The 16,737-nt window shown below is 54.9% G+C and overlaps 1 protein-coding gene across 1 annotated transcript in view; it reads right to left on the bottom strand.

Annotated features, from left to right (window-relative positions):
• Positions 1–12,646, bottom strand: part of LOC104501844 (mitogen-activated protein kinase kinase kinase 3-like) — a gene marked incomplete at both ends in the record, with an annotated part of 17,515 nt that extends 4,869 nt beyond the window's left edge. The window contains 4 exons of the mRNA XM_010145725.1: positions 457–530; positions 3,193–3,326; positions 10,922–11,033; positions 12,533–12,646. Coding sequence (XP_010144027.1) covers positions 457–530; positions 3,193–3,326; positions 10,922–11,033; positions 12,533–12,646 — 434 coding nt within the window. The remainder of the gene's footprint in view (positions 1–456; positions 531–3,192; positions 3,327–10,921; positions 11,034–12,532) is intronic.
• Between the last annotated feature and the right edge of the window lie 4,091 nt (positions 12,647–16,737).

The raw sequence follows: 16,737 nt of genomic DNA, 5'->3' as shown, positions 1-16,737 counted from the left end.
CTGCTGAGAAGCTAAACTTAGTTGTCGCTCTTCTGGTGTCCTCAGCACCTTGACTGACACATCTGTGGCTGTGACAGCGCCCAGGGGCTGCCGGATTTACCATGGTCAACAGGGAGCAGTGTGCCTGCAGAAGAGGCGGCAGAGAGGCCAGCGGGGTGCTGACCCACTGACTGCAGAAAGCAAAGGAGTAGCAGAGGGATCTGGCCGAAGCAGAAAACCCGGGCACACAAAGCCAGGCTGTTCGCAGACCCGCAGTTACTCTGTCCAGCTCAGATCACTGCAGCTCAGATCACACCACCACACAGACGTCTGTGTAGCATCTGGTTCCTAGCATTCAGGATAAATCTGGCGTTTCTCAGGTGCACTCTCATCTCAACGGGAACTCAGAGGATGCCACTGACCCCGCTCCTCTCCCCGCTCGGAGCTGCGCTGCAGCTGGTGAACGCAGTGACTCACCTGTCCACGGATCTGTCCAGTGACTGGCAGCTCCCAGACAGCGACTCGTCGGGGCTGATGAAGGCGTCGAGCTCCTGAGAGCGACAGAAAAGGGAAAACAATGAAACCACGCACGGCAGATCTTCACCCTCCAGGACCAGCAGACCTCTGCAAGGGCAAGAAGCCCCCACCAAAGCCAGCCAATTTATACCGGCTGGTGCCAGCGCCCGTACAGGTGAGATCCAGTCTAAGAGAAGTTTCCTCCCCAGTGGAAATCCGTTTACGACGTCCTCTCTGGATTACTGTTCTTTCCAACCGCTGTTTACTAGCAGGGAAACCGAGGCAAAGCGAATTAGCACCCTGATGTTCGAACCATGCTGAGAAGTCAATGAGATTCAAAGTGCTCAAAGTACTTGTGAAATGTAATAATAATTCTTAAAAAAGTCATGACACGAATGATGTGCCCAAGGCCGAGTGGATGTTGTGCGCCACAGCCAGGACCGCAGTCCTGGACTCCTGCCTTCCCCTGCATGCGAGACCAGCCTTCCTCTCCGGTGATAAGCAAAGCATCACCAGGGCTTCTGGCTAGAGGAACTGGCTTGGCTCTCACTAGCTCAGTGAGTCAAAAGCTGCATTTGTGTTGCTTCCTGGATGAGACATTGTACTGGACGGGGTTATTTATAGCAGGTTGGTAACAATAGAGGTTTTGTACCGAGAGGCAAACCCAGGAGCTCTCTGCACTTCAGGCAGAGCAGAGCTTGCTCGGGGCCATGCTGTGCTGTGGTCGGTACGACGCTTCTCCCTGGCTGCAGACCCACCGGGGACACTCGGTAACCCCTACTCCACAGCTGGCTCCCAGGAAAGCCGAGCAACGAGGCTTAAACCCCACATGGAATCGCCATTTGCTGGCGCCTGGACCCACATCAGTCCTCCTTCCCCACGTACAGCAGCAGCTCCCTTTCCCTGCGCTGTTCCTGAGCTACACCTCCTCCTGTTGCCATAACAGCTCACGGTGTTCTGGCAGGACAGCCCCCATGGGAAAGTGAATCCTCCCCGGTTTTCACCCCCAAGCCTCATCCTTCAAACCGCACCAGCCAGAGAGAACACGACCTCTGCTAGACCCCACTCCCCACCTCTGCCAGACAGGCCAGGCCATGCCTCTCCCAGCGGTGAAAATAATGCTGGAACAGAATCATTTGTCGAAAGCGTAAAACCGGGCATCGGAGCAGGCTCCGCACTCAGCCGCTGTCCCTCTGCCAAGCTGCTCTCCAGGCAGAGCGCAGTGACATCACAGGCTTGCACAGCGGCGTCCCCCAAGGGCAGCAAGCACCAGCTGGTCAGTGCATTTCCACGAGGCACAGACGGAAGGTGCAGCACAAGGACATTCTGTGGGCAAAACGCGTACAGGCAAAAACGAGGATAAAAACCCCCAAACCACCCCCAAATGCCCTTTTCCTGCATCCAGCAGAGAAGGGCAGCAGGCCACCCGCAGCACGGCACTGGGGAAAAGCACGGAGAGCTGCTGGGAGCCTTCGTGAGGAGCAGGCTCGGAGCTCAGCGAGCACTGACGCGCTCCACTAACCGCCAGCAGAGCTGCGCTGATTTACACCCGAGGGGGTTCACGGGACCCTCCCCCTGCATGCACACACGTTTTCTCTTAATCCTACCAAACGTGTTTGGAAGGCCTGTGAAGACAATAGAAAGCCAACTTTTGGCTGCAAGGAGCACAAGATACATCTGCACTCTGATGCTGCCAAGACTCACCCAGAGCGACTTCTTATTTTATTAATGGCTGTATAACAAACCACCGAAAACACAACTTTGCCATGGAAACACTGGCACGGCCTGCACGCAACAGCGGAGCTAGTGGGTGCTGCTTGAGCGAAGGAATCGCACATCTGCCCAGGCAAGATCCTCGGGGGCCATCACAGCAGCCTGCTGGAGTGAGCGCAGTGCCTTCTGCATGTCCCTCCTGCCAAGCCAGCCCTCCTGCAGACTGGGGATCCTGCTCCTGCCCTTCCAAGAGCCTTGAAGAATGATCTGTGTGCCCAGAGAGCCCACCTGACTCCACAGGACCTCTACGAAGCTCTCTGGAGCTACAGCTTGAGCGGAGAGGCAAACGGAGCGGGAGGTGTGAGCTGCTCCCCCACCAGTCCCCCAGCACTGGAGAGTTTCCCCATCGCGCGTACCAGTTTGACTGCAGGAAGAGCTGCCGCTCATCGCGGTGCTGAAGAACCAGCTGCTCTTTCCTTGCTGAGCGACTGGAACACACAAACCCCTTGCGAACAGACAAAACCACCGAGAGAGCTGGGGCAGAGCCAGGAGCTGTAACCGCAGCTCCGGCAGGAACAGCGCGGGGGAAGCGTGGGGAGCTGCCGGCATCCCCGGGCTGCTGCAATCGCAGGCAATCGGTTCCTTGGCACACACCCTTGTGGTCTCGGGATGCAGGACGGCTGCGGCCACGAGGGTCCAGCAGCTGGCACGCACACGTGTCCCAGATCTACACTCCTCCAGAGCTACCTGAGACCCCTGAGCACGTTGCCATCACCACTGCAGCTGGCTTTCAGGGTTTCTGGAAATCAGGCTCGCTGTTTCTTGAGCATAGCAAGCCCGGGGGCACCCATTCCTGGACAGAGCTGGCCTGAGCCCCATCCAGGGGCCTGCTAGGGATTTAACGGTGAGAACGGCACTCACAGCGCAGCCTCCCTCGTGTCTAATGCTGTCCCGGTTTAACTCACGCACTCCAGCCCCACTTACGTTCTGATCCATGGTCTCAGGGATGAACTCGCCCTCGCTGTTGATGCTGGTATAGGATCCTTGGCGAGCAATCTGCTGCTGCTCTTCTGGAACGCTGCCCGGCGGTGGAGAGCTGCGGCCAGTGTGCAGAGAGCCTAGGACAGAGGAACACCATGGGTCAAGGAGAGGAGCTGCCACGTCCAAGTCCTTCCAGAGACACTGTTCCAGTGATCACAGACCTCCCGGAGATGCTTCTGGGTTTGAACTTATGTGGAAGGGAACAGAGGAGCTACAGATGTGATATTGTTTACGGGTATCCTACAAAGCTTTTGCAAGAGGGACATTTTGTTCCTGCGGGGCCACATAACTAGCAGACTTGGCCTTAAGAGCTTGGTTCTGTATCCACGTGCTCTGTCGATGCCAGGCAGCAAAGGGCTCCAGAATTTCATTGGGATAACCGTCAGTCAATCTCAAAGCAAAACACAAACTCCAAACCCACCTCTTTGACCTTGGGGCATTTCCTCTCTGGATCACGTCACTGCCTTGCTCAGCGATCAGCCTGAGAGAACTCAGTGCACTATCACTGAACACTTCTTATAGGGAAGCCAATTCGCTCTCAGATACCCCTCTTCTCTTCCCCTTCTCCATACAAAAGCAAAGAGGAAGCAAAACGAGACCTCAAATCCAAGAACCACGGGGAAGGGAACGACCTGTGGGATCAGCTTGTCCCATCTCCTGCCAAGGGAGGGGTGTCTCCCCAGTCTGGAGGTCCCGAGGCTCCACACCTGCAGCCAGCAGAGCTGCCACCCCGGGAGGAGCCGCCTGGGAACCCTCTGGAGCATCGCAGTGCACGGTGTGCCCCTCGGCACGGACAGCAAGGCTGTCGCAGGCTACCCCAGGGCTCCTTTAGCAGAAGGGGGTTCTGCTTTTCACCTGGGAGGGAACGCCACAGCTTCCTTGTGCAGATGTCCTGTTCCCAATGCCCCCAAAGCCACTCTAACCGAGTCCTTGTGCTTTCCCAGGCTTTAGGGAGGGTTGCCCTCCCTTGGCCCAGATATGCAGTCTTGGCTACACTTGGCTTTCTGCAGTCCCTCCCTCCACCCGGGGGCTGTCATCACTTCACAGCAAGGGGTTGCCAACAGAGGTCCATGCCGGAGCTTTAACCCGTCAGCGCTGTGCAGCGTGAGCCTTCACACAACACGACAAGGTGGGTTTTTAACACGCTTTTAAAGCACACACATCCTTGAAGAGTTAGAAAGCACGTGGAGGCCCATTTCCTTACACTCTGTACCCGTTTTTGCAGCACTCCTGCCAGGTTCAGCCCTATCATTTGGAAGGTACCGGGAAGGGGCCTATCCCATCATGGAAAGCCACCGATCAACCAACACGACTCTTCTGCCTTTTCTGCTGCCATCCTGCACCCCAGTTACTGCGGCAGCTTCATCTCTGCCACCAGTACACCAGCGTGACCGATGGCACATCAGAGTCCCCACCTTCCACTCCAGCTGATACACCTCTGGAGCTTCTAATGTGAACAGCGTCACGCCAGCCCTAAAGAGCACTGAAGCGGGCTTGCTGGCTTTGTACCACGTACAGAGCTGTCTCTGTCCCACAGCACCTCTTCTTGCTCGGATTGCAAGAATAAAAGCTCATATGGCTTTGAGTTACTTTTTTCCTATTTTCTCTTTCGCAGATTTCCTGCAGGGTAAGAACACAGCGAGAAAAGTCCAGCTGAAGTAACGCCAATATCAAGGGGAGAGGATCGCTCGAGCGCTGTGGCGCGCATGACAGCTGGCTTTCCACCAGCCCTGCAGACAAAACCGGTTGGGAAGTACAGCATCCTCTCTCTGAAGGCAAGCAAAGAAGCGTTTAACCATGTAAGAGTCTGGGCACCCTGGATCAATCACTGCATTCCCCTCCCCTCGTTCGCTTCGCAGATGTCAATCCAGAGCACAGCGTGAGGACAGCTGGGTGGCTCTTGCTCCAACAGGCTGCTAGAGGATTTGGCGTGGTGTAACTGCTGTATCTTAGCTCTGTGGGGTGTTTCTGTCACTGCTACAATGAGGTGTGGGTGTCCTCGGGCAGTGCTGGGACCTCTCGCTGCAACAGCCCACTCAATGCCCCGGAAGTCTTTGGCTCAGACTTTACACAGGGCTGTACCTGCCCTGTTTGGTTCTGAACCCAGGGAGTTCAATGAGATTTATCACAAGAGTAAAGACCTCACATGACCTTGCATCAAGCCTTTGCCTGTAACAACTACTCCAGCCACCAGGTCAGTGGTATGTGACCTTCAGAGTCACACTTCCTGCCAAAACCCGCAGAAGACGGTCAGACAGAGAAGACGTTAGCCACTTCCCAGCAGGCGAGGAAGTTCATTGAATGGCTTTGGCTGTTGCACGTCTGGAAACTGCTGGATTGAACCAGACCCCTTCCGGCCAGCCTGTTTGGGGAGCAGAGCTGCTCAAAGCAATTTACGCAACTCCACTCCTCCAGGAGCACCGGCTGCTGCTGCTCCCTATCCCCACATGCCCATCTGCCCAGGAGGAACATGGGGAGGTGGTGGCAGCAGAGCCCCAGAGCTGAAGGTTGATGCCCCCCTCCAGCCCTGGCCTGCCCCACTAACAAAACCTCAGGCAACCTCAGTGCTGCTGGTGGGAGTGGAATGGAAAATAGGGGTCAGGGAGAGAGAGCAACTCAATGGCAGGATTAATTAATTCATAGCGGGGGAAACACAAGGCACATTGGATCTACTAGATAATGCTGCTTCATCTACCCAGAGGCAGAGGGAGAAGCAGACAGACAAGCCCAGATGTGCCTGTTTGACACATGACAGATGCTCTTCACACTTGACCTAATACTCGGGAAACAGCAGCAGCAGCAGGGAGAGAGAGGAGACTCCCAACGGACCATCCTCCTGGGCTCTACAGGATTACGTCACCTCCAGACCCCAGACCCACAGGGGATGGGGTCTACCCAGAGGCAGAGGGAGAAGCAGACAGACAAGCCCAGATGTGCCTGTTTGACACATGACAGATGCTCTTCACACTTGACCTAATACTCGGGAAACAGCAGCAGCAGCAGGGAGAGAGAGGAGACTCCCAACGGACCATCCTCCTGGGCTCTACAGGATTACGTCACCTCCAGACCCCAGACCCACAGGGGATGGGGCCAGCCCTGAGGCATTTCTTTGTAAGCCCAGTGCTGGCCGGATCTCAGCAGCTCTGTTCAGGATTACTCAGAGAAACTCCAGCGACTGGCACCCGCTGAGCATCTGACCTCGGCTGCCCTTTGGAGCGAGGTGCCTCGGGAAGGGCTGCCTGCTCCCTGCTGCACTAATGTAAAGCCATGTATCGGAGACAAGAGCACAGCATGTCCTGAGCGGGGGAACCGGGCCAGCACGGAGATTTACAGTCACTGCTGGCATCTGCTGGGGTCTTTCATGTTCCTTCTGTTATTTTTATTTAAGAAGTGTCTTTCATGCAGCCTGTGCATGCTGCACGTACAGCCAGCTCCCCTGTGCCAGGCTTGCATTCCCTCCTCCTCCGCATTGCCTGGCTTCGCCCTTTCCCTGCCTTGGCCGGTCCTTCCCAAAACTCCGTCCATCACTGAGCAGCACCAAGCAGGGGTTCCCATGGAGATAAGAAGCCCCTTAGACGTCAGAGCTGGGGAGCATTTGTTGGCAGCCGCCTAAACTCACAGCTGCAGCCACGGGGACCCCAGCCCTGGGACGACGTCACCACAGAGCCAAAGGAGTCAAGATGTGCCATTCCTCTGAGTGATGGCAGAAACACCGGGCTCAGGACGCAGCGGCACAAGAAGAGGTGGTAAAGCTGCAGGGAATTTCTCACCCTGTGACTGTCGTGGGCAGATTGAGCAGATGGACCACATCTCCTTCAATCTCTTCTTTTTCAGTGGGACCCCTACAAGTCTCCCTCCTTTCCATGCCGATCCTCTCAGGATGGATTCCTCCTTCTTGATTTAAGGCAGACTTTAGGGAACTTCTATACCAACAAGCAGGACAGAGTCCATTTTCTAGCCCTGAAGCAGCTGGCATGACACGCACAGCCAAATTCTCCCCCTCTTCTCTAGACAAGAGGGGGAGCTGCTGCAGCAGGTCCCCAGGCCATGTTGCCCCCGTTTGGATGTTGGCACTGCTGAGATGGCAGTCATTGGTACAGGGCTGGCCAGAGAACGTGCTAAGGATTAAGAAACCTCAGCAGCAGCCAGTGCTCATGTCCTGGCCCTGGGATGTAACGGCACAGATACCACCTCCAGGCCCTTGTTCCCCAGAGTTACCTGGCCAGCCTGTGCACCAGCAAAGTCTTTATGCCATCTCTCCCCGGAGACCTGCAATAAATCCCCCCAGCGTGCCAGCAGCGGTTAAATGCTGCTGCACATCTGTCCAGGTACCCATCGAAACCGGGGCACCACCGCTGTGGTGGCAATTCTCGGAGGCAAAAGCCCTGCTGTTCCCATGGCCGATCCGTATTCATCAGCCCAGAACCAGCCAAGATTTGCGCCTGGTCTGGAGAGGGCTGGCAGGCCTCTGGGTGCCACAGCCCAGCAGCCCGGTTTGGAAAAATTAAAGATACAAAAAAAAAAAAATTAGAATAAAAAGCTTTTGCCAAATGTTCCCCCTGGTTCTGGACAGGGGCTCTTGAACGGTTTGTGGGTAACGGTCTGAAACATGGATTTCCTCAAAGTAAATAAAACCAACCCTTGGTTATCTGAAAATCCAGAACCCAAACAGATCTTTAGCCAAAGTTTCCTGGCACTCAGCTGCACATTTGCAGATGCCGGTCACCAAGAGACTGGAACATTTTCTGCTTCCCAAAAGAAAAAAAAGTGTGTGTGGGGGGATTTCCACTGAAGAAGTTTATGGGTAAAAAGAAAGAAAATATTGACTTTGCATAAGGTTTTTCAGGGACATGGAATGAAGACATTTTCTGTCCAGCAGAAGCAAAAATATCCACATCTTCCCCAGAACAGTTACCCCCCTTCCGATATGGCTGTGCCAACAACACGCAGTTTTACTATTTTTCGCTGCCGCTAGCATGGCAGAGTCAGCAGAAGAACACGAGCCATCTCAGGAACACCGAGAACGTGACCCTGAACCACCTTTTTTTAAAGTCACACTCAGTCACCTTTGAAATGTGGTTTCAAGAAAAAAGCTGAACTGAGTTCAGATCATCTCTTGATAACGGGCACCTTGATAGAGCAGAAGCCAAACACCATGAAATACCTCGAAACTGCGAGTGAAGAACAGCTTCTCCCCCGGAAACTCCAGCCTCCGAGGCTGCCTTGCGACTGCCCACCCAGCCCAGGGAAATCCCGGGTTCAGGGAGCCACCACCCAGGACCATCTCTGTCTGCCGTGGCCTGACGTGCAGCTTCATGCTCCACGTGAAACACGGCTCTGCCTTTCGGCTCGCCAGAGCTCCTGCCCAGCTGCTGGATTACCTTGATCTGACCCAGCAGGAGAAAAGAACGAACTGCTGGATTGCCAACACCTCCTAAGCAGCTTCATGCAAACCCCAGAGAACTCCAAAGAGAGCTGTGGGGTGCCGTCCCCATGCAGAGGGCTTGTGGCAACCTCTTCTCAAACTAAGAGCAAGACCGACGGTCTGATGGGAAAAACCAGCGGGGTGACTGTAGATTGGGCTGGCTCCTTCGCTACCTGACCACGCCACGGTGCCGAGGACACCGGCTTTGGTGTGTTAGCTATTGGCACGCAGACCCTCCTGAAGATCCCAACATTAGCACACTCTGCACCCTACATGCAGGGCTGCCCAGCCTTCCTCCTCCGTCACACAGCCAGCACCAGCATATTACACCCGTTCCTCCTCTCTGCTGCTCAGACAGCTCTCTCCAAACCTGTCTGTACCGCAGGCTTTCATCCTTGCAGAGCTGGTACCTCCTCCCTTGCCTGCCCTGTCGTATCTACAGGATGCTCCTCAAGGCATCACCTCACAGTCAGTGGTGGGGACCTGGTCAGGGTCTCTCTTGGTATTCTAACAGCTCCAAAGCAGTAAGGAAAGGCCAAGGCATGGCACAGGAATTAGTCGGACAGCCTAACCTGGCAAGAAGTGATCTTCTCCCTCGCACATCTACCCATGGAGTCGATTCTGCCCATCACACCCAGTACACACATCAGTGTCAGCTCTTCGCTGGCTCACACTAACAGCTGAACAAGTGTCAAAAGAAGAGCAGCAGACACGCTTTGCTCAAGCACAGCTTCTGCTGAGGCTCCGTGCCTTACCATGTGTTTGTGTGCGCATTTCATTCAGGGTCATCTAGTGACTCTGTCAGACTCTGGGCAAATTCTCAAGAGCCATGTGAGCTAGAGAAAAAAAACCACAATAGAAAAAGACATCCCCAGAACATCGAGACACCAGGCCCAAGAGCCACAAGAGGGCCCTTGTACGTGTGCCACCCACCCCTGGCTTCAGTAAGAGCTGGGCATGGCTGCACAAGGGGCTGTGCTGGACCTACCCTAGAAGAACATTTCCTATATATCATTGTCTGGGATGCAGCGAATCACAGGGTATGTTATCAAAGCAGCACAGGCTAGGAGACAGAGAAAGGGAAATCCTTGGAGAAAAATACTCTTTTGTTACACAGAGAAAGGAGTTTGGAAGTGTTTAGTGCCACGTAAGCACAGAGAATCTCTGGAGGATGAAGAATATCTTCATGTCTGTTTACTTTATTCAAGGCCTCTCACGCTGTTGTCAAATTATTGTATGAAACCAACAGGGTTCTCTAGAAATTACCCTGTAACCACAGACATGGCAGAGAACAGTCGCTGTATGACAAAATCATTAGCCTGGCCTACAGGTTGTAATTTGCATATCTGTACTCCTGCTATAGTCCTCTGGGCAGCTGCCCTCTACAAAACCCCACGAGGTTCTCCACCCAGAAGGTCCTACAGCTTATCAAGAGTACTTGTCATTTCAAAAAGCTCAGAGTGCTTGAGAAAGCAAGAAAAGCACAATCTCAAGCACAGAAAAACAAAGACAAGACCACAGAAGGCTACGAACCGACTCCAGGTTCTGCAGGGCTGCAAGAAGAGACCAGGCAGCCTGGCTTCAGAGGCTGTAGGTATCTCCTCCCAGCACCTCTGAAGGAAAGGGATGCTCCCCTTTCACTGGAAGTGCAACCACTGCAAAACACTGTGCACATCCATTCGCCTGAGAAACCACAAAAGCAGCTTCCCTGGGCTTCATTTCACCAACGAGAACAGACTGGTGGCACAGGGACACGTATTTGGTCCTTATGGGGTGAGGCTGGTCCCAGTGCAGGAGCTAAGGAAGCCAAGCCCACTCAGCCACATTATTGTGCTAACCGGGACAGAAGGAGAGATGCCGAGAAAACAACAGCAGATGGTTAAAGGAATAAATACGTCAAGGTCCCAAAAAGCCTTGGCTTTCTACAGATCCTCTCTTCACTTTGACAAATCTCCACAGCATCGAGTTCAGTGGAGATTTTTATCACCGCATTTCCCCCCTCCAATCACACCTCAGAGCCCCTGCTCTTTGCCTTCGTGCCCAACCTCACCCTCTGCTCATCACAACCTTGTCCAGCCTGTGCAGCGTCTTCCTCAGGCTGAGGATAAGCAGCACCTGCACTGAGTTACTGGCAGGAGACAGCGGGGTGGCCATCCAGCCGGTAGCAGCTACAGCGCTGTGACAGAAAAGAGAAGGCGGATGGTGGCCAGCTCAGAACAGCACGGCAGAGCACTGCATTTCACCGACCTGTCGAGTACTTCCGTGTCCTCTCGGAGTCTTTGTACAGGGATCCCATGATATCACCCATGGATCTGGAGATCCTCATTTCGTGCTGTTTACTGTTGTTCGGCTGGAGGAGCTGGTGAGCAGACAAAGGGAAAGATCAGACTCAGCCAGAGCTCGTGTGGACACACCACGTGAAACCCTGCGCTTGGCTCCCCACAGCCATGTTACCCAAAAAACTATTAAAAAAAAAAAAAGAAAAAAAAAGAGACATGCACATAATCTAGACTGATCCAAACACAGTCCACAAATAATTCATGTCCGTTATCAAAATACTCTAATAAGATGAAGATGAAGCTCTGGTATCAACTGGTATCAAGCTCCATTACCAAACGGTAAATAGAAGTATGACATAAAGGACTGTTCCTGCGCCGCGTTGTTTCCAGACGGAGAGCTGGGTCCCTGGCCTGAACCCACACTTGCAGTCCCGGGATCAGAGCCCTTCCTCCACGCTCCCTCGCCTTCCGCAGCAGCCCAGCCCCTGGAGAGGTTCCTCTGCCACAGAGCAGAGGACCAGGGAGGAGGGTCAGGCTCCACTAGGGAAGACAGATGAGGGCGAGAGCAAAGAACCGCCTCTCCAGCTGGTAACTCCAGTGGCAGTGGCCAGGTCTTACTAAGGGAACACGCTACAGCCCGCTGCAATTTTGTGATAACTTCACGTATGACCTTGGGACCATACGTTCTGACGTGCAGGAGCACGGCTGCACGCTTCACAAAGAGCTGGACCTGCTCTCACAGGCTGTCCCTGGCTCTCAGTGGCTGACCGGGTTCACCCCATTTCTGCCCTGCGCGTAGGAAAGCCCAGCTCACGGCTCAGCTCGCCCCCGGGACTCTGCTCCTGGCACTTTCTGAGAGCTCTGAAAAGGAGCAGAGAAGTTCCAGGAGCTGCGGTAGCATGAGGACAAGCACTGTGAGAGTTTCGAGACTCCCAGTTTCTCCAGTGTTTCTAGGAAATACAAGAAGAAATGGAGTTGCAACATCTGCAAATCCCTTGCTTTACAGCCCGTGCTCGGGGCAGCACGACATGTGCTTTGGCAAGACTCTGTGCAGGCGAGGTCAAGCTAACAGGCTTAACTGCAAAACCACCGAGCTCAGGAAAACCAAACAAACAAACATGGGGAAAAAAGACAGTCCTGCACGAAACCGAAGGGTTCTCCAGTTCGCTCTTCCTGGCCTTTAGTGCTGCAGCACCACATGGGGGCAACGGTCCCCACGCTGCCACCCAGCAGGGCAAGGGCCAGAACATCACCCTGCCCGTGGAGGAGAGGCCACAGAGGAACGGTGACAGCATCCCTCGGCAGAAAGCACAAGGGGTTCCCTCGGGGTTTAACCTTGTTCGAGGATCAGTACAGCATTTAACCCTTCACGGACTGCAGGAGCTAGAGGGAGCTGAGCTCAGTCTCTGGGCTGCCACCACAGGGGGGGTTCCGAGCAGCTGAGCCAGAGCAGGGCCGATCCCCCTCATGACCAGCTTGCCCTCTGCTCTGCACCGTCAGGAGACTCATTTCCACTCCCCGCACAATAACAAGGCATCTCGCTCTGGACACAAAAGAGCAGAGAAGGTGAAGGACTCACATTCGCTTTCTTTGGAGCGCTCACAAGGATCCGCAGGCTCTTCAGGGAAGGGCTCAGCTCCAATTGTTCCATCACTTTGTCCAAATCTTCCTGGGACTTCAGTGGGATCAGGAGCTGGAAGGGATTGGAAAACCCGGAGCACGGCAGCGTCACACTTTGGGGTAAACAGAGGAATCCAGATCCTTGCAGTGAGAGCTTGGGAACTGGGAGACAAGGGAGGAACCTGAGGAGGCGGGTGGAAAACAGAGCCCTCATGCCCTCCAGCCTGCCAAGGTCCTCCATGTTCTCCCAAGTTCTCATCTACCAAGGAACAGATGCAAAACATCAAACAAAAACCATCTGCAAGGAGAGAGCTTTAAGGACACATCACCAATTCAGTGAGTGGGGAGAGGAGAGGGCCGAGATGAGACCCGAGGCTTTCTGCCTGCTATTCTGGGGCTGCTCTGATCTCCAAGTTTGTAGGCAAGACCTGCTGCCCGTGTCCCTCAGACAGCCCCGCACAGTCTTCCTGGGAAGACGGTCATGCAATGGTGCTCCAAGAAAGCAGCAAGCTGCACCCAAGGACTTACTCTGGTAGATCCTCGGTGGTGGTCCCTACTGCGGCAACCTGCGGCTCGTGCACTGCACCAGCCTCCCTAGTATCTGGGCGTCAAGTGAAACCAGGGAACACCTCACAAAAAAGGGTCTCTTCCCTTTTGCTGTGAAAGGTGGGCACTGCTCTCCCTCCAGGAACCGCTTCTTGGACTGCCAGCAGGACAAATTCAGCTTCTGCTCTTTATAAGGCAAATGGAACAGCTACCCAGCACCACGTCTGTCAGGCAGCTGCAGGTCCTGCTGCTTTCCTGGAGAGGGGCAGACTGCTCCCCTCCTGTCTCCAGAGGGAATTCGACCCTCCCGATAGTGCGGTCTGGTGCACCATGCCCTGCACTGCTTCCACCGCCCAGCACAGCTGCGCTTCAGAGGAGCCCTCAGCTGCCCGGGGCTGACACCGACACCACAGCCTTCCGCCCTCGCTCGGGGCAGTCTGCCTCATCGCATTAAACCAGGGCGCCGTCTCTGAGGGTCCCTTGAGCCCTGGCACTGAATCCAGCCAACACAACACATTACACTCACGCCTGTGCCAAAGCACACAGCAGCTCCGCCTACCAAAGGGACCAAGCGGCCACAGCTCCCAGCAGGCTCTCACTGGGCTGACTGGGATCCACAGCTACCCAGAGCTCCTGAAAGGCAGCTCAGCCCTCTGGATCAGGGTTCACGCCACCAGCCACAGCAAACACACCTCACATCAACCACCTCAGAAGACGACACTGAGAAGCTGCTTGTGTCTACCTTTTTGATCCCAGGGTGCTGCCAGGGGTTTGGCTGTCGGCCCGTAGGCAAATACACCTCAGGCTGTGTGCACTGCGGCTAGGACTTGAGGGATGACCGTGTCAAGGGAGAACCGGGCCCTGGCCAACAGAGATGAGGTTTCACCTCGGGAAACTGCTACAGGCACCTTCTCCCAGGGACCACAGCCTGAGGCCGCCAAGCTCCATCTTAGATGTCCATGTGGCTGCTATTTCTACAATGCGAGCACCTCGAGGTTTGGATTGAGTTCCTCCTCTCCTGAGAGTTAAGAAGGTTACCTTTCGTCCCCAGACAGGGAACGGAGCCATAAGCAGGACACCTATTTCTTATGATAAACATCAAGTTTAACATCATCATCAAATCATTTAAGTTGAAAAACATCTTTAAGACCATCAAGTGCAACCATTAGCCCAGCACCGCCAGGTCACCACTGAAGCATGTCCCTCAGCACCACATCTACAGGTTTTTTAATCCCCTCCAGGGGCAGGGACTCCACCACTGCCCTGGGCAGCCTGTGCCAGGGCTTTACAACCCCGACTCTGAAGTGTGGGTGTGTTCACCCATCCCTTTACTGAGCTTCTCACAAGTGTTCAGAGCAAGCCCTCAGCTGCTGCTTTGCACAGAGTGTTCTGCAGGTCGCTCCATCTCAGTCCAGCGGCACACTGATGCTGCTGCGGGCCTGCTTCAGAGCAGCCAAACACATCAGGCAGAAATTGCCCTCCTGTAAGAGGGCCTGGAGCCAGTGCTTAGCTCGGCTTTACCTACTGCCCACATCTGGCGAGTGGATTTTGCTTTGTTTGGCTTCCAGACATGGCACATATGGGTATCAGGACTATTTAGTAGGCATGAAACTAAATTTAGACTCATGCAGAACCACGGAAGTAATTGCCAGGGTGCATTTCCAGTAACTGGGTTTATCCTGTCCAGAGTGAGCAGCCACAGCGAACAGCAAGGTTCACCCACACAGAAGCTTCACTAAATAGAGCTTAGGAGATTTTCTTTCTGCTTTTTCACAGTATCCTCCCCTGGAGCCTAAGGTGTCAGTACGGGACTTGGTAGCCAGCCCTCCGCAGCCTAGGGAAGCGAGTGCCACGGGTGAGTTTTCACCAGCTGCGACAGCATGGCCAGACCTCGCTGTAAGACCCTGCAGAAAGCCAAAGAATAGCAGGAAATGGGGTTGGGGAAAAATCCGAGAGGTCGATTAGTTCATCTTCCTGCCCAGTGCAGGACCAACTGGCACCAACAATCCCCAACAATCGTCTGTTAAATATGCTCTTCTCCTCCCCACCCCGTAACGGAGCTTCCACCTCCTCCCCAGGCCTTAGCTCTCCCTAACCGTCCGAGAGGATGCTGAGGAACAGCCCCAGAGGGCACAGGCGCGGGTGGGTCAGAAGGGAACTGGTGGTACAACAAGGTTCAGTGTTCTGGACAAGGTCACACCACGAGTTGGTCATGGAGAGGACATGAAAGGTGACACTAAGTCACATCTGGAGCAGCTGTTTCGCAGTGCATACAGATCAAATTCAGACGGAGCACGCGCCCCAGTCTGCCAATCCGTCCCACAGGCAGCTGCCTAACCAACGCACCAGGCTGTCCACGGCAGATTCTGCAGTCCTGCTCCTCAGAGAGACGAGCCCAGCCGAACGCCGAAACGCAGACGCGCCCCGCGCGGGACACCCACGCCAGGCCCTGCTCTTATCTGCAGCCGCCCAAGCCCGCTGATTCCGTGGTCCCGCCAGGATGTGATTCCCCGCTCCACCCCGCTGGCATGCTCGTCTCCCCGGTCTGGGCTGCAGGACCTCGCCAGGACAGGGACTGCCATTCGACGAGCTTCTGAGGGGCCCGCGAGGGGCTGCTGCACGAGAAGCACCTGATGGCCACTCAGAGGTCCCGCATGAGCAGAGCACGGGGAAACGCTCAGCTCAGCTGTCACGAGTCTCTGTTCAGGCAGCCCACGAGGCCTGGAGCTGTGAGACGCGAACGCCTGACCCGGAGTGCCCTGGGAGCCAGACGCCGCGGTGCCACCACGCAGACACATAGACCAGCTCCCCGAAGGTCACCTGTGCCTGTTTCCAGCGTTCCCGCAGTAACAGCCCTGCACTACCGCTGCTCAGGCCTCTTCCCAGCGGTGGGGGTTCTCACGAGGAGAGGTTCTACCTACAGAAAAGCAGAACGCTGGAAGTCGTCCTCAACCCTAGGAAGCGAGGAGCACCCAAAGGTCTGCTCACGGACCTGCTGCCTGCTGAGCACGTGCCCAGGGAGGCAGCCTCTAACGCAGGATAAAAATGTATTATTTAAGCTTCTGTTTGCTGCTGTTGGAAAAAATTCCTCTTCCAGTGGAAAGAAACCTGGAATGAAATGAGTCATTGCTGGGGAATTCAATGGCAGGCTGGTCCCGCAGGGCTGTCACAGAATGGCCAAGATTAGAAGCCTGACTGCATTCAAAGCCAAAGCCCAGGGGACGCTTCGGTGTCATGAGGTACCTTTCATACAAGAATAGCAACTTTTTTGTGCATCGTATCTCTAGTGAAACAGAAGGGAGAAAAAAACACAGGAAGAAAAAAGAGCCAAGAGAGCCAGATCTCTTCAGGACCTCTCTCTCCGTTCACACTCCGGTGCAAGGCTGTCACAGCCTTTGCAAACGACAACCGACCCAGCCGGCTGTCAGGACGCGCCCAAAACCCCACCGCTTCGTCACCTGGCCCCCTCCTCCTTCCCAAAGCCAAACCCACCTGGAGAGCCCGCAGCTCCAGATGCCTGCCCAGCTCAGGGCAAGACGCCTCACCAGAGAACACTGGCCACCCCAAAACGGGCGCCAAGGATCGCCCGCGGCTGGCAAAGGCCCTCACCGGCACCCG

Source organism: Buceros rhinoceros, unplaced genomic scaffold, assembly GCF_000710305.1.
Source record: "Buceros rhinoceros silvestris isolate BGI_N320 unplaced genomic scaffold, ASM71030v1 scaffold11971, whole genome shotgun sequence".
NCBI classification, from domain to species: Eukaryota; Metazoa; Chordata; class Aves; order Bucerotiformes; family Bucerotidae; genus Buceros; species Buceros rhinoceros.
This window is presented reverse-complemented; position numbering and strand designations above follow the sequence as displayed.